The sequence below is a fragment of the Phyllobates terribilis genome, unplaced genomic scaffold, assembly GCF_046119375.1.
Source record: "Phyllobates terribilis strain yellow unplaced genomic scaffold, ASM4611937v1 Scaffold_6__1_contigs__length_29720123, whole genome shotgun sequence".
NCBI lineage: Eukaryota > Metazoa > Chordata > Amphibia > Anura > Dendrobatidae > Phyllobates > Phyllobates terribilis.
Window position 1 is genome coordinate 24,587,094 of NW_027362766.1, and position 23,107 is coordinate 24,610,200.

At 44.0% G+C, this 23,107-nt stretch overlaps 1 protein-coding gene across 1 annotated transcript in view; it reads right to left on the reverse strand.

Moving 5' to 3' along the window:
• Nucleotides 1-12,488, reverse strand: part of LOC141152644 (extracellular calcium-sensing receptor-like) — a 101,019-nt gene extending 88,531 nt beyond the window's left edge. Inside the window, exon 1 of the mRNA XM_073637201.1 lies at nt 12,220-12,488. Within this exon, the coding sequence (XP_073493302.1) occupies nt 12,220-12,477 (258 nt within the window). The 5' untranslated portion in view covers nt 12,478-12,488. The remainder of the gene's footprint in view (nt 1-12,219) is intronic.
• Nucleotides 12,489-23,107: the final 10,619 nt, after the last annotated feature.

Sequence of the window (23,107 nt, forward strand, 5' to 3'; positions counted from 1 at the left end):
GTGAAAGAACAATAAATTAAAGGCAGCTCTACCACACCCCAACAGGGGGAAAGGGACAATCAGTGAATATGAATAGCGGTACCAGAGCGCCAATAACAGGGCAAAAATATTAAAATGACTGATTTATTAATACACACAATGCATTTCGGTGGACACAGCCACCTTCATCAGGTGTGACAAGCAGCAAACAATTGATCCTTATATACATTTGACCAGGTATACAATTACTTCAAAGGGGCGGGGCCAGATACAGAGTAATACCTCTATATTAACCCCTTGAGTTCATATATGCTCAATAAAGTAAAAAGGATTGTTATAAATTAATACCAAATGAAGCATATAGGGTTCTTATAAAAAGGATTCGCTGTATAAAAACTTGTGAATCCTATAATCATAAATAATAATTTTTACATACAACATAAAACAATGTATAAATATAAAGTTATAAAATTACAATCAGTTTCTATCATTATAATTAGGGAAATATAGTAGACGAAGAAAGGAAAGAGAAGAAAAAAAAAATAAAAAATAAAAAAATATTAAAAAAAAAAATTAAAAAAAAAAAAAAATTATACATTTTTTCTCTTTTCTTTCTCTCCTCCCTCCTCCCTTCCCTCTCTCCTTTCCCCTCTTCCCTCCTTCTCTCCTTCTCTCTCTCCTCCCCCCTCCTCCTCCATATAAAAGATATATATAATAAATTTGCTAAAATATAAAAACAATTATTTAAAAAGTTGTCTTCTCTATATTAAGGTTCAAACCTTCAGGAGACAAGGTTCCCATCTTGAAACTCCAATAATTTTCACGTGTAATAAGACGATTTAGTCTATCATGATGTGTATCAACTATATGATCATTGATAGTTAGTTTTAGGTTATTAGGATTTTTTTGATGTTCTTTTAAGAAATGATTAGAAACACTATGTAGGGGAAAGCCGTTTCTAATATTTTGGTGCTGTTTATTTAATCTGGAGTGCATTTCCTGGATAGTGCGGCCAATGTATTGCAGGCCGCAGGTGCACTGGAGCAGATATATCACATATGAGGACTGACATGTAAGTCTAAAGTGAATGGGATATATCTCTCCAGTGACCGCAGAGACGAATGTTTTAGCTCCGTTATCAATGGATTGACAGCATAAGCATTTAGGGACGTTACATTTATAACATCCATTATTGCTAGTAGGAGCTGAATTTAAATGGTTCGGTCTTCTACCAATAGTTGTGTTGCTGGGGGCTATATAGTTTCCTAAATTTTTACTCCTCCGATATATGACATGAGGAAATTCCGGTAAATGACCAGTCAATACCGGATCGTTCCTTAAAATGAACCAGTATTTTTTTAATAAACTGGATAACACTTGCGTAGGTTTACCATAAGTAGTAATCAGATTTAAACTGAAATCGTTGTATGGCTCTTGGCTGGTATTCTTGGATTTGTGGATACACAAGTTCTGTGATAAGGATCTAGTTTTGGAGAAAGCATTCTTTAATAATTTCTGGGGGTATCCCTTAGCTCTAAAGCGTTTTTGTAAAACCTTAGATTCCAGAAAAAAATCCGAATCATGTGTACAATTTTTTCCGACACGCCAATATTGACCGTATGGAATATTTCTAATCCAGCTGGGTAGATGGCCGCTGTCAAATTCAAGATAGCTATTTACATCCACTTCCTTAAAGTGGGTAGATGTGGATATTTTACCCGAATTGTCTATATTTATCTGAAGGTCAAGATATTGAATATTACTCTCAGATATGGTAGAGGTAAAGGAAAGACCCCAGTCGTTAGAATTTAATTCATCAATAAATTTGGCAGCCTCCACAGTATTTCCCCTCAATATGATAAACAGATCATCTATAAAGCGGCGGTACATAATGATGGGTTTATCGGCGCCGAGGGATTGCGCGATGTGGATAGACTCGAATGCCCCCATATATAGATTTGCATGACTGGGGACAAACCTCGTCCCCAACGCGCAGCCCCTCAGCTGCCAATATTGAGCATATATGAACTCAAGGGGTTAATATAGAGGTATTACTCTGTATCTGGCCCCGCCCCTTTGAAGTAATTGTATACCTGGTCAAATGTATATAAGGATCAATTGTTTGCTGCTTGTCACACCTGATGAAGGTGGCTGTGTCCACCGAAACGCGTTGTGTGTATTAATAAATCAGTCCTTTTAATATTTTTGCCCTGTTATTGGCGCTCTGGTACCGCTATTCATATTCACTGATTGTCCCTTTCCCCCTGTTGGGGTGCGGTAGAGCTGCCTTTAATTTATTGTTCTTTCACCTGTGGGAGGAATTTAATTAGAACCCAGGTTTTCCAAGCTGCGCTGCCCTAACCCCTCCGGAACGCTGCCGGGGGTGTTGGTGAAGCTGGGCGTCCATCTCGGCGTTACATGCAACTAACCTGACCACGTGATATACCATCAAGAGATCAGGATCTGTGAACGCCGCTGGAAATAGATGAAAGCCATCAACAGAGCGGAGCTTGTGGAGCTTTACACTGGGGTTGAGCAGAGGTGCACAACTTCATAAGGTTAGTAGCCATCCCCACACCCCTCTAACAATTGCAATACTGAGTCACCCATTGTGCCTTGTTCTCTCCTCTCTCTACATATTGAGTCTGCTATTGCTGGGGGCTTAGCCTCAAGACCAGGAGCTGCAAATTGGGCGACTCAGATTATTCAACACATCGAGAGACGGAAAAACCTTGCAGAATCGTCAACAGATAAGAACTGTGTTTAAGACTTTAATATCTAAATTGCTGGATCATTATGGACTTTTATGTGACCAATAGAGAGAAATTTAGATTATCTCTGATCAATACAGCCCTTAGTAAAGACTCTAAAGATGGCGACAGATGCATATATAATAATCCAACTATGCTGAATGATACAGATCAAAAAAGGTTACGTGGACTGTTTTTGAACTTAGAAAATAATAGCAAAATAGAAATAACTAATCACATAGACACGATGTTTTTAGAACATTACATTAAGGATAACATAATACCTAAGGGATTGAGAATGAATCTCAATTCATCCTTTCCTCAGGATATTGTTTTTACTGAAAGATGGGACAGGTGTATTTCTGATTGCTCAACAACACTGATCAGATTGTTGATTGATAAAAGGAATACTCTGGCTATGCATGCTTTAGAAACAATAGCTACAATTATAGGGGATTTGCAGTTCTTTTCCTCATCTGCGGAATATTTTGCCACAGATAATGAGGTAAAACTAAAACTGGCTAAGTTTGAAAATGATTTAATAAATAAAAAAGCAAAAAAATATGAAAGAGATATAAAAGACTCTAGAAAAGAAAAAATCCAATCACCACTTCAAATTTCACCTGTTCCCATCATCTCCATGCAGAGAACAACTAGGGATAATCCATCATCCCCTATTCTAAGCAATGATCCTGATAACCATACAAAACAAGTGAATAGTTTTCAAAAACAGTTTTTTATGAATAAAAAACAACAAGCAATATATGAGACTCATAAGAAGAAGTTATCCATTAACAATAATTACAAGAAAAATACTGCATTTAATTCTAATTTGGAAAAAAATAATGACCTTATAATAGAGGGAATGTGTATGGAAATTACTCCTCCCTCCATACTGATTACTAATCCACCTATTTTATCCACACAAGCAGCAGATGTAGAATTTATTGCTAATCCGTCTACTATTTCCACACAAGTAGCAGATATTGATGAACTGAACTTCACATCACATATTAACACACAGGAGATATCCCATAGTGGATCTAATATCTCAGAGCTTTCTAGTGCAATACAGATTCCTATTGCTGGGGAGTCATCTGGACAGATCCCGTTAGCGGATACACTGAATATTTTAAATCAAGGGAGAACTTGTGATAAAACAAGTGGTATAAACCACATAAAACCCCCTATAAACAGAATGACATCCTTGGAATTATCTCCGATTTTGAATGAGAATAGTATCTTGATAAATCCTCAAACACAGAATGCAGTTGCATCCCAAACTAATAAAAACGAAAATTACACATTTTTTTCACGTGGTCCCCGGACGTTGTCCAAAACGAAAAAGAAATTTAGGGGATGTAGAGGGAGTGGAAAAACCCGAGGCCTCAATAACAAAAATAGTCCAAATGCCGAAATTGAGACACAATCCAAATATAAAGAAAATGAAATCTTGCCAATGAACCAGAATACAAATTCCCTGCAGATAGAAACCCCTATCGGTTGTGGGGGTATTTTTAATATTTCTAGCTATGTGCTATCTGAAGCTGAACGATCCTTGTTAGGTCGAGGATTATCTTTCTGTCCAGCTGTCCCATTTAATAATTTCACTTTGTTCTGTGATTTAAATGAATTTATAAGGAAATTGACACTAAAAAGACATTTTCTATTGGAAGATAAGAGAAAATCACATCCTATTAGTTCATGCTCAACAGTATCCCCCTCCATTCAAGAATCTAATATACCAGGCCCCCATTACTGGACCCTTTCACTCATGTAAATGTGAAGGGGAAAAATAATTTCTATCCATTACATCATAAAGGTTCACACCTTGAAACTTTCCAACAATTAATTTTGAGGGACCTTAGGACATTCCCCCCAATTTCAAAAAAAGTGAACAACTTGAGCTACCAGGAGAAATGTGCATTAAAAACCCTTCAGGATAATAAAGAAATAATTATAAAGAGAGCAGATAAGGAAGGGGGGACTGTGATAATGAACAGGGGCTGGTACATCAAGGAGGGCCTCAGAATCCTAGACCACTCAAACTACTACTTGAAATTAGAAGCAGACCCATCTGTAACCATTTTTTTGGAGTACAAAGGACTTGTAGCAGGGGCCTCTACAGCTGGCTTCCTCAATAAAAAAGAAAAATCCTTTTTAGACATTAAAAAATTCAAAGTCCCTTATTTTTATTTTTTACCCAAAATTCATAAAGATAAATTTAATCCCCGTGGACGTCCTATTATTTCTGGTATCAATTCTATCACATCCAACCTATCCTACTATATTGATCTTTTTTTACAGAAGTAAGTTTTATCCCTAGATTCTCATTTAAAGGATTCCACACATTTAATTAGACTATTGAGAGAATTACCCCCTCTTCCAGGCTGTCTTCTTATTACACTCGATATAAGCTCTCTTTATTCCAATATCACACATGTATTGGGTTTACAGGCAATTAAAAAATTCCTAGATGAGGACCCTAACTTACAAGATCCTCAAAAAAACTTTTTATTGAGGGGTATAACTTTCATTCTTAAGAACAATGTATTTTCTTTTGAGGGGGTGATGTAATGGCAGCTGAGGGGCTGCGCGATGGGGACGAGGTTTGCCCCCAGTTATGTAAATCTATATATGGGGGCATTCGAGTCTATCCACATCGCGCAATCCCTCGGCGCCGATAAACCCATCATCATGTACCGCCGCTTTATAGATGATCTGTTTATCATATGGAGGGGGAATACTGTGGAGGCTGCCAAATTTATTGATGAATTAAATTCTAATGACTGGGGTCTTTCCTTTACCTCTACCATATCTGAGAGTAATATTCAATATCTTGACCTTCAGATAAATATAGACTATTCGGGCAAAATATCTACATCTACCCACTTTAAGGAAGTGGATGTAAATAGCTATCTTGAATTTGACAGTGGCCATCTACCCATCTGGATTAGAAATATTCCATACGGTCAATATTGGCGTGTCAGAAAAAATTGTACACATGATTCAGATTTTTTTCTGGAATCTAAGGTTTTACAAAAACGCTTTAGAGCTAAGGGATACCCCCGGAAATTATTAGAGGATGCTTTCTCCAAAACTAGATCCCTATCACAGAACTTGTGTATCAAGAAATCCAAGAATACCAGCCAAGAGCCAAACAACGATTTCAGTTTAAATCTGATTACTACTTATGGTAAACCTACGCAAGTGTTATCCAGTTTATTAAAAAAATACTGGTTCATTTTAAGGAACGATCCAATATTAACTGGTCATTTACCGGAATTTCCTCATGTCGTATATCGGAGGAGTAAAAATTTAGGAAACTATATAGCCCCTAGCAATACAACAATTGGTAGAAGATCGAACCATTTAAATTCAGCTCCTACTAGCAATAATGGATGTTATAAATGTAATGTCCCTAAATGCTTATGCTGTCAATCCATTGATAACGGAGCTAAAACATTTGTCTCTGCGATTACTGGAGAGATATATCCCATTCGCTTTAGACTTACATGTCAGTCCTCATATGTGATATATCTGCTCCAGTGCACCTGCGGCCTGCAATACATTGGCCGCACTATCCAGGAAATGCACTCCAGATTAAAGAAACATCGCCAAAATATTAGAAACGGCTTTCCTTTACATAGCGTTTCTAATCATTTCTTAAAAGAACATCAAAAAAATCCTAATAACCTAAAACTAACTATCATTGATCATATAGTTGATGCACATCATGATAGACTAAATCGCCTTATTACACGTGAAAATTATTGGATTTTCAAAATGGGAACCTTGTCTCCTGAAGGTTTGAACCTTAATATAGAGAAGAGAACTTTTTAAATAATTGTTTTTATATTTTAGCAAATTTATTATATATATCTTTTATATGGAGGAGGAGGTGGGAGGAGAGAGAGAATGAGAGAAGGAGGGAAGAGGGGAAAGGAGAGAGGGAAGGGAGGAGGGAGGAGAGAAAGAAAAGAGAAAAAATGTATAATTTTTTTTTTCTTCTCTTTCCTTTCTTCGTCTACTATATTTCCCTAATTATAATGATATAAACTGATTGTAATTTTATAACTTTATATTTATACATTGTTTTATGTTTTATGTAACAATTATTATTATTTTTTTTTATAATATAAAATCTAGGGTGGTAGATAACAATATATCCTATTAAGTATTGTGATTATAGGATTCACAAGTTTTTATACAGCGAATCCTTTTTATAAGAACCCTATATGCTTCATTTGGTATTAATTTATAACAATCCTTTTTACTTTATTGAGCATATATGAACTCAAGGGGTTAATATAGAGGTATTACTCTGTATCTGGCCCCGCCCCTTTGAAGTAATTGTATACCTGGTCAAATGTATATAAGGATCAATTGTTTGCTGCTTGTCACACCTGATGAAGGTGGCTGTGTCCACCGAAACTCGTTGTGTGTATTAATAAATCAGTCCTTTTAATATTTTTGCCCTGTTATTGGCGCTCTGGTACCGCTATTCATATTCACAGAGGGCCTACTTTGACCTCAGTCGGGAGGATGCCCATACATAATACATATGTGCGAGCCCAACGTGTGTTTTATTTCAATGGACCTTTGTGGAGGCACGACCCGCCAGGTCTCAGGCTTATGACTTGCTGCAGCCAGTCAAAAGATGTCTCCAGCCTGAGACCTTGACTCCATCTCAGATGGTAGAAAGGGTGGTGTTCGACTGGCTTGTGAGAACTCTGCCAACAGCTATTCAGCGTTGGGTGGGGCAAAGGGATCCTGGCAACCAGGTGGTTATCCTGATCGAGCGGTATATGGCTACTCAGGATTTCATACGGGACTCTGCCCCTCTACGGTGGCCCCTGCAAGCCCAGTAGCCTGGGAAAGGGACACAATCCTCTGCTGGGGTCAGTCAGGACAGAGTTCGTACTGAGGGTGGATGGAGACCAGTTACCCCTAGGCTGGTCTCGTAGTCAAGCGGTGCCACCGCTATCATGTGCTGGTGGTGCAAAGGGCCAGGACATGTGGCTGCCAACTTCCCCCTGACTGTTGAACCCATGGACTGCGGGTTTACTTGCCACATGTCAAAGTAAGTCCAGGCTGTCTGCACCAAGAATGCAGATGCTACGCACTGTGAAGCTCAACTGTGTCAGGTACATGTCAACAGGTACCCGACAGAGGCTCTATTTGACTCAGGGAGCCTAGTGATACTTGTCCATGGGCCATTGGTTGCTGAGGACAACCCCAATGGTCAGAAAGTGGAGGTTATTTGTATACATGGGGACCTCCGAGAGTGTCCAACAGCGGAGGTTAGCTTTTCCATCCCATGTGTGGAGATGAAACATGTGGTGGGAGTGGTGAAGACCCTTCCTTATGGGACTGTTTTGGGAAGAGAGTTGCACCTGTTCTGGTCCATGTGGGAAAATAAAACTAACCATCCCAGGGTAAATGTCTTTCCAGACGCAGACCCCGAAGATCCCAAATCAGGGATACCTGCTGTAGGTGTTACCTACTTACAGAAAGAGTGTGATCCTGATAGGTTTCCCCTAGAGATCTTGGCAGGAGAGGTCAAGGAGACCACATTAGTTCTAGAGATGGAAGTGTCCCCTTGTACTTTTTGGACAGCTCAGATCCAGGATCACACTCTATCCCAGGCACGAGAACGGGTGATAATGATAAATAGGGTGGCTCAGCAACCTTATGCGGAGCCAGTTTTTCCTCATATGGCGGTCAACCAGGAGTTGTTATACCAGGTTGACAAAATCCGCAATGAAATAATAGAGCAACTGGTAGTGCCCCAATCATACTGCCACAAGGTGCTTGAGATGGCCCACAAACATGTGCTTGGGTGTCATATGGGAGCTAAAAAAACACAACAGCGTATTCTACAGCGGTTCTTTTGGTCTGGGGTTTATGCTGAGGTTCAGAGGTTTCGTGAGCTGTGCCCAGAGTGTCAGCTGACCGCATCCACAGCAAACTTCTGTAGTCCACTGGTTCCTCTACCTGTTACAGAGGTACCTTTTGAGCAAATTGCTATGGATCTGGTAAAGCCAATAGCGAAATCAGCTTCTGGTCACCAACATATATTGGTCAAAGTGGATAATGAGTCTCGTTACCCAGAAGTGATTCCCCTCCGTCATACCTCGGCAAAACTTATTGCCCGGGAGCTGTTTGCCATGTTCTGCCGCCGTTGATTAGCAAAGGAGATCCTTACGGCTCATGGGACTCTTTTTATGTCCAAGGTCACTAAGGAGTTGTGTAAACTGCTGCAGATCAAATAGTTGTGCACATCAGTCTACCACCCACAGAAGATGGTCTAGTAGAAAGATTTAATAAAACCCTAAAATCCATGTTAAAAAAGGTGGCAGCTAAAGATGGGAAGGACTGGGATATGTTGCTGTATCTAATGTTCACCATCCGGAGGTACTGCAGTCTTCAACTGGGTTCTCTCTGTCAAATTATTATATGGTAGACATCCCAGGGGCCTGCTGGACATTGCCAAAGAGACATGGGAACAGGAGCCCACCCCTCATAAAAACATTACAGAGCATGTGGTGAGTATGCAGGACCAGATTACGTCAATCATGCCTATTGTAAAGGAACATCTCCTGAATGCCCAGGTAGCTCAGAGCTGAGGTTACAATAGGGGAGGATCGAGTGCTGGTTACATTACCCACCGCAGAAAGTTCTTGGCCAGGTGGCAAGGCCCATATGAAGTCCAGGAAAAGTTTGGGGAGGTGAATTACATAGTCTACCACCCAGAGAAGAGAAAATCCTAACAACTGTATCATGTAAATTTGCTAAAAGTGGGGAAAGACCAGGAATGTATGATTATGGATGCGTCTCCGGTCGTATTATCTGGGGACCCTCCGACACCGACCCGGATGGAGGCCGGGAGAGAGGTTAAGATAAGCAATGCTCTCTCTAAACAGCAGTGATGGGAGGCTCGGAAATTGGTGCAGCAGAATACGGACGTATTCTCGGAACTGCCCGGTTGCACATCAGTGATCCGACATGACATTGCTACTAAGCCTCAGGTAAGGGTACGAATTAAAACGTACTGTGTGCCAGAGGCCTGGAGGCAAGCCATTCCGGCAGAGGTAAAACCAATGCTCCAGCTAGGAGTTATTGAGCAGTCCAGGAGCAAGTGGACTAGCCCCATAATACTGATTCCAAAGCTTGACGGATCGTTACGATTTTGTAACGACTTCCAAAAATTGAATAAAGTGTCAAAGTTTGACCTTTATCCAATGCCCCTTGTGGACGAGCTGATTGAGAGACTGGGGCAGGCCCAGTACTTCACCACACTTGAATGTGCAAGGGTTACTGGTAGGTGTCTCTGACAGAGTCAGCAAAAGAAAAGACCGCTGTTATAACGTCGGAAGGTCTCTATCACAATGTAGTCTTTCCTTTTGGGTTACATGGGGCCCTGGCCACATTTCAGATCCTGATGGACATAGTGTTAGAACATGATCAGAAGTATTCTTCTGCTTACTTAGATGATAGTAGCGATTGGCATACCCACTTGTCTCAGGTACAAGAGATAGTGGATTCACACAGAGCTGCGGGCTTGACAGCAAATCCCAAAAAATGTACCATAGCTCTTGAGGAAGCCCGGTATTTGGGGTACGTGATTGGTCGTGGAATTATCAAACCCCAAATAAATAAAATTGAAGCCATTCAGAACGTGCCCCTGCCTCTCACAATGAAACAGGTGAGAGCGGTCCTCTGCATCATTTGATATTATAGACGGTTTGTACCTAATTTTGCTGGGAGACTGGTACCACTGACCAATCTCTTAAAGGGACGGAAGTCAGTAATAGTTCGGTGGAATTCTCAGGCGGAGGACAATTTGCAGTCCATGAAGTTGTCAAGTGTTTTGTTGAGCAAGCTGCAGAGCAGGAGGCTCTGTGAACACAGCCACGGAAAGCATCTGACACACCTCAGAGTAAAACGGCACTGCCATCGCCCAAGGCAACAAGTTTATACGGACTGTTTGGACAACCCGGCTGCGCTCTGGAAGACATCATCCTAAGTTGTTATTTTTGCAAATAGACATTTAAGTTGAACTTTTCTTGGGTCACTGCCTCATTGCAGCACATTATGAACACCGCTGCTCTGCAGTGTTTGTAAAGTGATATGCCAGCAATCCTGGCATTTTTGTAATAACATTCGGCATGTTGGATAAGGATTAAAATTACGCATTTTGAATGCAGCAATGTGTCCTTTTTGTGAGGGCCGTTTCACAAAAACAAATTTTTTACCACTAAATGTGGGATTTATGGAATTTTTTGTCTCTTTATTTTTACTTTTTTTTTACACTTAAAAATCTTTGTTTTATAATACTTATGATTTTGACAAGGGGACTTGAACAAGGATTCTTTGATCACATTGTTAACACAATGCACTGCCTATGGAATTTGTGCAACTATATACTAGCCTAAGTAATGGAGAAACCAATGGGTTAATTTTGCGCTGACATGGAAGAAAGGATGAAGGATGCCAATTCGAGTATAAGTGGTTTATTTATCAATGTTTTGCGAAGTATACAACTTCTTCATCAGGACAACCGTGATAGAGATACAATCAGTATGAGTAGTACTGATGAAGGGCGCACCGAAATGCACGTCGGGGCGAGCGCCACACTAGGAGCAGGACCATTGAGCCCAGAGCTATTGCGACACGAGCATACACTATATACCAGGTATGAATGAATCAAATACAACATTATTGCTACTTGGGAATTAACCTACTTGGATATAATACATCCCTTGATATGTATATACCAAAATGTCATTATCTTGGGAATGCCTACATTGGCTTTTATTACTTAGGATTATATCCTTTTACTATGTGACCTAGGATATACTATTAGTATGCATTAGCACAATTGGAGCTACTACTATCTAGCCCTGGTGTCTCTGCAATTCAAATATTTACATTATATCTCCCCACTATTATATGGTATCACTATATATATGTGTGTGCGCTCTTTTCTTTGCCGCCATGTACCTAAATTGTTATAATAAAGGTCTTTTTTAACACATTAACCCTTTGTCGGATATATTATATATTGGTTGTTGATAATCAGTATGAGTAGGTATAAATATAAGTTGGTGTGCATGCTGCATGTAAGTGCATGTTTACACTGGCCATGTTTGTCAAGTGACATGCATGTGGATAAGGGTTGAGAAGGTCTGAACTCGGCTAGTGCACACCTATATACGTAGCCTATTAGACCCCACCTCTGGTCAGATCTGAAAGCTTTGCTCATCACTAACATACACTCTTATATTTCCATCTATATAGTAACATAGTTTTTAAGGTTGAAGGAAGACTAAGTCCATCTAGTTCAACCCATAGCCCAACATGTTGATCCAGAGGAAGGCAAAAATAACCCATGTGGCAAACACTAAGCTCCACATTGGGGGAAAAAAATTGTCTGGATGTATATGCAGAAGGCACAGGTTTGTATATTCTTTCTTCATATACTTACCTGAGGATATCTGTAGAGGCCGAGCATCCTAGCCATCGGTATGGAGGCCTTTGATGTCATGTCCCCAATTATTGCAGAGGGCATCCTCTCCTTGTGGCAGTTGAAGTTTGTCACCATTTGCTCTTTTCCGGATAAGATCAGTGTTGTCTCAATCAATGATCTCACATGATTATAGCAGGAATCGTACAATTTGAAACCCAATGTGATATTTGGAAGAATATCAGATGACTGGTTGATTTCCTGTATAGCAAAAACCATAGCCAGGAGGAAGCGGTAATATCTTATGTGAAATCTGTAAAAAACAGTGTCCTTTATTTGATTATTATTATTATTATGTAGCATTCTATGTTAAGAAGCTTGAATGAAATAATCTAATAAGTATATTAAATCTGCATATGAAGATCATTTGCACGGAGCCATAATGGGACTACTATACAGCACTATATTACGAAGGTAAAATACAGCCCACCGACCATAATAGGTTTTCTAGTCTGTGTAGTCTATAGATTCTTAACTAATTATTTCCCCATTACTGTCATAAAGAACATGGCTGTCAAAGAAAATACAGAAATAAATCCTTCCTTTCTGCATTATTGTTTGTTCTGCATATTCTTCACTTAGAAATGTGGAACTTACGATGGTTGGCTAGCATTCCCAATAATTGCTAAGAAAAGATTTACTTAACCCCTTTACCCCCCGAGGGTGGTTTGCACGTTAATGACCGGGCCAATTTTTACAATTCTGACCACTGTCACTTTATGATGTAATTACTCTGGAACGCTTCAATGGATCCCCCTGTTTCTGAGATTGTTTTTTCGAGACATAATGTACTTCATGCTAGTGGTAACATTTATTCGATATCACTTGCGTTTATTTGTGAAAAAAATGGAAATTTAGAAAATTACAGTTTTCAAACTTTGAATTTTTGTGCCCTTAAATCAGAGAGATTTGTCGCACAAAATAGTTAATAAATAACATTTCCCACATGTCTACTTTACATCAGCACAATTTTGGAACCAACATTTTTTTTTGGTTAGGGAGCTATAAGGGTTAAAAGTCGACCAGCGATTTCTCATTTTTACAACAAAATTTGCAAAACCATTTGTTTTAGGGACCACATCACACTTGAAGTGCCTTTGAGGGGTCTATATGAAAGAAAATAACCAAAAGTGACACTATTCTAAAAACTACACCCCTCAAAGTGCTCAAAACCACATTCAAAAAGCTTATTAACCCTTCAAGCGCTTCACAGCAATTAATTGAATGTGAAAGAAAAAATTAACTTGTAACTTTTTTTCACTAAAATTTTAATTAGACCCCAATTTTTTTATTTTCACAAGGGTACCAGGAGAAGTTGAACCCCAAAAGTTTTTTTGCAATTTCTCCTGAGTACGCAGATACCCCATATGTGGGGGAAAGCCATTGTTTGGGCGCACGGCAGGGCTCAGAAGGGAAGGAGCGCCATTTGACTTTTTCAATGCAAAACTCGCTGGAATTGACAGCGGACCCCATGTCGCGTTTGGAGAGCCCTTGATGTGCCTGAACAGTGGAAACACCCCCACAAGTGACCCCATTTTGGAAACTAGAACCCTTAAGGAACTTACTTAGATGTGTGGTGAGCACTTTGAACCCCAAAGTGTTTTGCAAAAGTTTATAACGTAGAGCCATAAAAAAGAATCCTTTTTTTCAACAAAAATGATTTTTAGCCGCAATTTTTTTCTTTTCATGAGGGTACCAGGAGAAATTGAACCCCAAAAGTTGTTTTTCAATGTCTCCTGAGTATGCTGGTACCCCATATGTGGAAAGTCATTGTTTGGGTGCAAGGGAGGGCTCGGAAGGGAAGGAATGCCATTTGACATTTTCAATGCAAAACTCGCTGGAATTGACAGTGGACCCCATGTCGCGTTTGGAGAGCCCCTGAGACCCCATTTTGGAAACTTGACCCCTTAAGGAACTTATTTAGATGTGTGGTGAGCACTTTGAACCCACAAGTGTTTGTCAGAAGTTTGTGTCTAGTGATGAGTGAGCACTAAAATGCTCGGGTACTCGTTCGAGTCAAGCAAATTGGATTTCTCGAGTGCTCGGTCCAAGTAACGAGCCCAATGTAAGTTTATGAGAAACTCGAGAATTTTTCCGGCTGGTCCCCCCGGCAATCTGCAGAGGGCCTAAATATTGCCCAAATCAATGGGAACAGTGCTCAAATTACATGGGAACAGCATGGGGAAGACCCCTGGAAGCATTTATGACTCTCAGGTCACTGCTGTCAACAACGTTGTCAGAGTATTACACCACTTTTACAAACTCACAATAAAACAAAAATGAAACCTAAATGGATTTTCCTGGGAAATATGTTAAGGAACATCCTTTCCAAGATAATTAATTGTACATAAGGCAAAATAAATATACAAAAACAAAAATGCTCCTCCTCACCTTGGGCTATGTTCACACGTAGCGTTTTTGATGCGTTTCTGCTCTTTTGTATTGCTTTCAACCTAGACAAATGCATTCACCAGGAAATGTAATTTAAACATTTTACAACCTTATCTAGCTATGTGGTGTGTAAAGTGGGAACAGCGGTATGGTGGAGCGAGGGTTACTGAAGATTGTACGCATGTTGCAAGAGGTGGGAGTTCAGCTTCCTTTTAAAGGTTTCAACAGTAGGCGAGAGTCAGAAATGGTGGGGTAGAGACTTCCAGAGAAGGGGGATGCACGGGAGAAATCTTATATGCGATTGTAGGAAGAGGAGATAAGATGGGAGTTGAGAAGGAGATCTTGTGAGGATCAGAGGTTGCGTGCAGGTAAGTATTGGGAGACTAGGTCATAGATGTATGGAGGAGAAAGGTTGTGGATAGCTTTGCATTCCAAGGTTAGGGTTTTGAACGGGAGTCTCTGTGTAATGGGGAGCTAGTGAAGTGATTGACAGAGTGGAGAGGCCAGGGAATAGCGAGAGGACAGGTGGATAAGTTGGGCAACAGAGTTTAGGATAGATTGGAGGAATGCAAGAGTGTTAGAAGGGAGGCCACAGAGCAGGAGGTTGCAGTCGTCGAGAAGGGAGATGATGAGCGCGTGCACTAGTGTTGTTGTAGATTTGTGGTAGAGGAATGGGCGGATCCGGGAGATTCCTCACTCTGATCCTCCTTCCTCCCACCATTCTGAGTGCCCGGAGACAACTGATCTCACACTTGGACACTTCGAAGAGCTGTTTTGTTCATATTTCCATTTATAGATTCTGGCCTCTCGCTCAGTCTGCTTGGAAGTGGAAAGAGCTTGGATATGTGGTTTGAAGGAGAGATTAGAGTTCAGGGTTACCCCAAGAGCTGTTCACTTTTCCATCAATAAATTTGGGCCTCTCGACCGGCCAGCTTCAAGTAGGGCAACAGAAAATCACATGTAGCGATTTGACAAGCCATGGTCACCTGAAGGTGACTGTAGGAAAGTGCACATACTGTTGCAAGAGGTGGATAATGATGAGACACAATGGACAGAAAGTCAAGAGGAGGACCAGGGTGCGAAAGTGGAAAACGAAGCGGTGGACGATGAAGTCACTAACCCAACCTGTCAAGGGGACATGTAGAGCGAGGACAGCTGCATACAGGGGGAGGGAGGCATAGCACCACTACAGGCAGGAACAAGCAGTGTGGTGGCCACAGACACAAGGCGGGCAACTCCTCCCCAGAACTTCAACATGACGGAAGTCGCCAGTACAACTGTTAGTCTTTAAAAAAGAACCAGACTAGGCGAGACCTATTTAGATAAACCCAAAAAGGCCATTTGCAACATCTGCTAGGCCAGCAACAGCAAAAGCACCAAAACTACCAGCCTGACCACCACCAGCATGCTCAGGCGCATGAGAGCAAAGCACCTGACATGCTTGGCCAAACACCAAGGTCCAGAAACAGTGTCTGCGGGTGACATCAGTGCCTCTTCCGCTGTTGTGCATGCACGCCAATCCCCTGTCCATGGCGCTTGAGAAGATGCCTCCAACCCTGCACCTGTCATTGCAGACTTTCAACCTTCACCATTCATGTCCTTGTCACTTTGCAGCATTCAGTTGTCCCTACCACAGTTCTTGGAATGCAAGAGCAAGTATGTAGCCAGAACAGGCCGCAATACTAAACTGCTACATTTCTGGACTGCTTGCACTTGAAATGTTGCCTTTTAGGCTCGTGAAGGTGGAAGCTTTCCACAACCTCATAGCAGGGCGGCCGGGTGTCCATACTTAGTCGCCAGCCACCACTATTTCTCCCAGTATCGTCTCCGCCTTCCACAAGTACGGGTCCCAGAAAATTACCTGTGCCCTTTCCAGTGTACTTAAGTGGGAAGGACCGCCTAACCACAAACAAGTGGACAAGTGAATGTGGCCAGGGACGGTACATCTCACTGACACATGTCACTGGGTTAATATTGTGCTCGGTCTCCTAGGCAATGAACAAATTATTCATGATGGTTGGATCATTCATCTCCATAGCTTCGTGTTTCTTGGAATGCAAGCGCAAGTATGCAGCCAAGCACCCACCCACAGGCCGCAATACTAACCTGCCACATTTCTGGACTGCTAGCTAGCACTTAAAGTGTTGCCATTTAGGCTCGTGGAGGCAGAAGCTTTTCACAACCTCATGCCAGGTGTCCATACTCGCTCCCCAGCCGCCAATATTTCTCCCGGTATCATCTCCATATTCCACAAGTGCGGGTCCCTGAAAATTACCCGTGCCCTCCCCAGTGCACTCACAAACAGGTGGACAGGTGAATGTGGCCAGGGACGGTAAGTAGCCAGTCCACAGTTAAAGCAAAAAATCAGCCATAGAGAGCCTGAGAACCTTCCAACACACTTTTCTTAGCTAGGGCTGCTTCTCGGCAGGGATAGAAGGGCCCACAAGAGAACCGGAGACTCCTCCAGTGGGCCCTGGCTTCTCCATCAGGAGAGTTCATAGTGCTGAGGTGAGGTTGTGATGATTAGAGGCTACCGTCTCCTTAGCTTGCTGCTGGTACTTTTCTGTGGGAATGAGCTTAGCTCCAATCAGCCTGGAATATTTCCATTGGTTTTGAATTGGCACCCATTACCAGAAGGGAAGCCATCCACAATTTCCTTCTCAGGAATTTTATTTGGCAGACTGGATGGCTGCCAAAATACATTAGCTTCTCACAAAGGACCTGAAGATACTGAGTGGCAATAGGTGCAAGTTTGTCCAGCATGTTAGATATCAGAGGGAGAATAGAGAGGACAGCACAGTGGTTCAGTGATTGCACTTGAGAGCCTTGCAATGCTGGCGTCCAGGGTTCAAATCCCACCAAGGACAACATCTGCAAGGATTTTGTATGTTCTTCCCGTGTGTTTCCTCCTCAGTAAAAAAGCAGCCATAGAGTGTCCAGGAACCTTCCAACACACCTTTCTTAGCCAGGGTTGGACGGGCCCACCAGAGAACCGGAGAATCCACCAGTGGGCCCTGGCTTCTCCTTCAGGAGAGTTCATAGTGCTGAGGTGATGTCATGATGATTACAGAGGCCACAATCTACTTAGTTTTCTGTTACTTGGAATGCAAGCGCAAGTATGTAGCCAGTCACCCACCACCCACAGGCCGCAATACTAAACTGCCACATTTCTGGACAGATGCTTACACTTGAAATGTTGCCTTTTAGGCTCGTGGAGGTGGAAGATTTCCACAATCTCATGGCGGCGGCTTATATCGTCTGCGCCTTCCACAAGCGCGAGTCCCAGAACATTACTCCAGAACATTACTTGTGCCCTCCCCAATGCACTTAAGTGGGAAGGACCACCTAACCACAAACACGTTGACAAGTTAATGTGGCCAGGGACGGTTTATCTCACTGACGCATTCCACTGGTTTAATATTGTGGAAGCCAGGAACCAGTGGGACTCTGAGACGGAACACGCCCTCCCGACACAGAGGATTGTGGGCCATGGGTCAATCAGGGTTAACCCTACATTCTACAGCTCCTGCACCACCTCCTCCTCTTCAGCCTCCATCTCCATCACTTGATTCATTTTTTCAGGACATATTCCAGATAATTTACTTAAACTTCATGTGCTACAATAACAATAAGCAGGACTTTATGCTTAGGCGACAAACCGCACACCTTTGCAGAGTTGTTGAAAGCGGCATCAGAGAGCCTGGTGTCAGCTCTGAAGCTAGGCAAGCTCACACATGTACCATGTCGGGCCCATGTGCTCAACTTAGTGGTTCTGCAGTTTCTCAAAATCTACATGGATTTGCCAGATCTGCTTGTGAAAGTATACCGCATGTGTGCCCATTTCAGAAAGTCAGCTATAGCTTCCGCCGCCCTGGCAGAGCTTCAGTAGCGTTTGCAGCTTCCAGCTCACCGACTGGTGTGCGATGTGACTACGAAATCAACGTTGCAGATATTTGGAATGATTTTGAGCATCAGAGAGCAGTTGTTGAGTACAAGCTTCAACACGTCCGTCGGCGTTCAGGTCAGCCGACGCACATAAGAGCTGATGAGTGGGCATGGATGGCTGACATCTGTGCCGTCCTACAAAACTTTGAGGACTCCACTGAGATGGTGAGTGGCAATGATGCCATAATTAGCGTCACCATCCAGCTTCTCTGTCTACTGAAACGCTCGTTGCTCTCAATTAAAGAGGAGGCATTGCAAGGAACTGTACAGAGTGATGCTACCCAGCCCAGCCTCATCTCAGCGCAGATTGGGTGATAATGAGGAGGAGGAAGATTATATAGACAGTAATACTCTTGGTGAGAACAGGGAAGTCTTGGCTGTTAGCAGCCTGGCACACATGGCAAACTTTATGTTCCCCTGCCTTTACCGTGACCATCGCTTTGTACACATTTTGGGCATTACAGAAAACTGGCATGGTACAAGAGAATTCTTGGAGATGGAGGTGTGAGGTTTGATTAAGGAGGATGTCTGTCTTAGATCAGTTGCAGAACGGAGGGCACAGGAGGGGTGATACACAGAAATGAGGGAAGAGATATAGGCCAGTGCAGAACTGTGGACAGCTTGGTGGGTGAGAGATATGAGTTTGTACTGTATTCCTTAGTGACTGTTTAACCTAACACGTGCAATGACTGGCACAGGGTAGAGGCGTCGATGAAGCGGCTTGATAGAAATATGATCCTGGTTGCTGCATTCAGAAGGGATTGGAGAGGAGACAGTTTGTTTAGAGGGAGACCGATTAGAAGAGAGTAGCACTAGTGAATAAGAGTGACAGTAAGAGTTTTTGCAGTGTCAAAGGTGAGAAAAGGTGACTTCTGGAGAAATTTTTAAGGTGTAGGTGATATGAGCGAGAGAGTGATTTTCCAATTTGAATAAAGGAAAGTTGTGTGTCAAATATGACTCCAAGATAGCAGGCGTGTCTAGTGGGAGTTATGGTGGCAGCACCTAAAAGAAATTGCAAGTATAGGTAGATTAGTAGGGGGGGAAACCGAAGGAGTTCATTTTGAGAGATATTAAGATCAGGCTCTTGATGAAGAATTCTAACAAAACAAAAATTCACATCTGACAACGCCGGCGGCTGAGGTCACAGTCAGACAGTTCATTGGACAACCAAGGAGTACAAGCGAGGAAGACACAAACCAGATGCGGCAGAGGCAGGAGAACGCTGTCAAAGATCTGGGTCAGTTTTCTCCGACCCTCCCAGCACCCAGGCCGTGATACATGGGATACTCTGACATAGAGGGAAAAGTTTTGGAAGATGTAAGCTGGATACCTGGCATGAACTGTCTTTCTACGTCTTGGCCGCTAGCGTTTTGTCAGAGATATTTATAATGCCCCCGGCGGCACTAAAAACTGATAAAACTGATAGGCACATCCGCCTGTCAACTGAAAATGCTGACAGGCTGACTCTTATAAAAATTAACAATAGCTGAATTGGGCCAGACTTCTCAACACCACCAGATGATAGCATCAACATAAACTCAAATCCAGTGGTTATTTTGTCAGGGGTCTATTCCCATGCACCCCTTCACACCCAAACATGGGTATATGACGCGCCCCCTGGGCCAGTGCTGTTTAGGGATACCCGGAGCCGGATCAGATGGGGGTTGTAGTCTCCGAGTGGCTGTGACCCGGTCCGTGCCCAGGGTGTCAAGCTCAGTGTGTGGCAGTCCTTACTGATGTTACTAAAGTTCTTTATGTCGACTACGCCACCCGTTGAATTGCGGTCACTACGGCCGCCGCTGCAGCAGGGTCCGCTGAGGCTGATGGTGTTTGTGCAGCTTAGGTAGTATAACCCCCAACGGGAGGGGTATAGCCTCAGGGGGTCAGGTGCAGAGGATGGTGGTTGTGGAAGTGCAGGGAAGATGGTAATGAGAGTCAGAGTCGGGTTGTGCAGTTCAGGGTTCTTTACTTACTGCTGTTCTTGTACCGGTCACTCCGGCCTTGAGTGACCACCCGAGCCGTGCTGCGTCCACCAGGTCCTGGACTCGGCCAACCCCCAAGTAGTTCTGGAGCGTGGTTCTGAGCTCCCTTTCTGTCCTGTCCTCGTCTCTGGCCTTCCCCACCAGGGATCCACCTATGTCCGGCTCCCTCGGGCCTCTTGTTGGTGAACCCTTGTCTCTGGGTTCCCTGACCCTATGCGTGGTCTGCCTTCCGGGTGGATATAGTGGGTGGCCGTGGCAGATTCTGCCCACGGCCTCCGGTTCCTGGCTAAGGTGTGCGGTAGCCTCTGCCAGCTTGGGATCCGGTACCCTGTTGCCAACTCTTCACCCTCTGGTCTAATTTGGGCTCTTGGAGTTCCTTCTTTCTCCCCCTCTGGGTCTTTCGTTCTCTCCTCTCTCACTCTGGCTCTGGGGCTGCTCTGCTCCTCTGCTCTCTTCCTCTACTGCTCTGCAAAGACTTACTGACTGACTTCTCACAGACTGACCCTGATCTAAGATGGTGCCCACCTTATATACTCCCTCTATGTGTGAGCTCAGGTGACCAGCACCCAATGAGCTCCTAGCTTTACCCAGGCTGCTCCCCCTATCTGCCCCTACACTACTGGGATGGTCCACCCCCCTCCCACTCCAGCCAAGGACAGACTCGGTCGTACCTGCACATTTCTAAGTGGGAGTACCGTTGGTCTGCCCTCCGGAAATGGGATGTGTGTAGTGCATGCAGCCTTCTGAGCTCAGCTCCACACTCCATCCTTACCCGGGAGTGGAATACCACACCTCTGGCTGAGGTGCAATACCCCTGTAGCAGCCGAATCCTCAGGGTGCTACATTCCCCCCTGGTAAATCACAGCACGCCCTCGGGCTGTAAGATATAAACATCCACAAACATACATTTTTTTTTTATAAACATAAACATATAAAACATATAAAACATCATCAGCAGCAATAAACTTTTCATATAAACATTCTTGTTTCTGGTACCTCCGGTCACGGTGCAACTTGTGACCGGGTAAAGTGCGACAGTCTCCTGAAGAAACACGGTTTCCTATAAAACCGGTAGGGGGCGCTTTAGGAAGCGCAACTATATACAAGGGAATTATGGCCGCTCTCAGTCCTCGGCCAGGTATTAGGAATAGGGACACATGGGCATCAGTTCACACTTTGTCCCAACGGGGAACATATTTTAAATAAGTAACAGTTCTTGGTACCCCGACGGGCAACTTTATACAGTCTCTCTCTACCGTACTCAACGACGGCGTCCTCCTGCTCTTTCTTTGTGGACAGTTTCAGTTTCAGACCCGTCCAGGCACGTATGCTGGGCAAATAGATTTTCACCCAGGTGCGGCACTCTAGATGTTGAGGGCGCGTTGATGGCAGTAGCGCCCGGGTCGACCAGGCCTTGCGACCAGGCCTGGGGCACTTTGAAAGTAAAGGGCACCGTAAGGACGGCGGCGCCCTGTGTTACTTGGCCCTGCGACCAGGCCGGTGGCTCCGCGGAGGTAGGGGGCGCTGTTGGTATTGCGGCGCCCGGGGGTACTAGGCCTTGCGACCAGGCCGATGGTACTTCCTGCTTGGTCACGCTCGGGGTCGAGGCGTGTGACGTCACAGGGGTCGCGGCTCCCGTTTGAGGCCTAGTCTGCGGCGGTGACGTTGCAGCGACGGGCACGGCAGGGGGTACTTTGGGCTCTGCGACGGGGAGCTGGGGCAGGCACGCGGTTTCCCGGCTCGGGGTAGTGACGTCCCCTTTACCTGCCTCCATTCGTTCGGCTCCCCTCTCGGCGCCGTCTCCGGCCTTCAGTCCTCCTGCGCCATCCTCAGAGGCGGTCTGTCTCCTCGTCTCGGGTGGCGTGCTCCGCTGACGGGTTCTTGTCTGCTGGGCCATCTCACGGCTCCATTCTGCTAACGTCTCTCGCTGCACCCGGGCCATCCTCCGTGCGAGGCCCTCCAGCGCAGTCTGTGCACACTCCCGATCTCGGGGGAGCTGTGCCAAGACCTCCACTAAGCCTAGTGGGGTCGTTGCTTCTAGCAGGCTCCTGACCAACGGGTCGGTGCTGCTCTGCTCTCCTCCCGCTGTCTCCAGCCGGCCTTCTGGAATGGCGACCGGCAACAGGCTCCTGACCACTGGGTCGGTGCTGCCTGGAGTAGCGGCCCGCATCAGGCTCCTGACCGCTGGGTCGGTGCTGCCTGGCTCTCCCTCCATCTCCGGGTAGGCTCTCTCTGGACTCTCTTCCAGACGTCTTGTCTCCGGGTGCGCTCTCTCCAGACTGCTCCAGGCGACACCCATCTTTGTTCTCTTGTTCTGTCTCCGCCCACATTCAGGGTGGTCCCGGGGCAACTTCAGTTCCAGAGGCAGTTCTCTCACGCTGATGGACACTTCCAGCATCACAGTCTCTGTTGGTGGGCGCGGTTTCCGCTTTTGGCGCCATTCTTCGACCTGGCCCACGATGGGAGGTGGCCTCTTGCCACCCTCTGGCACGCCCATAATGGCGTCCGCTCTTCCAAGGCGGAAAATCTTC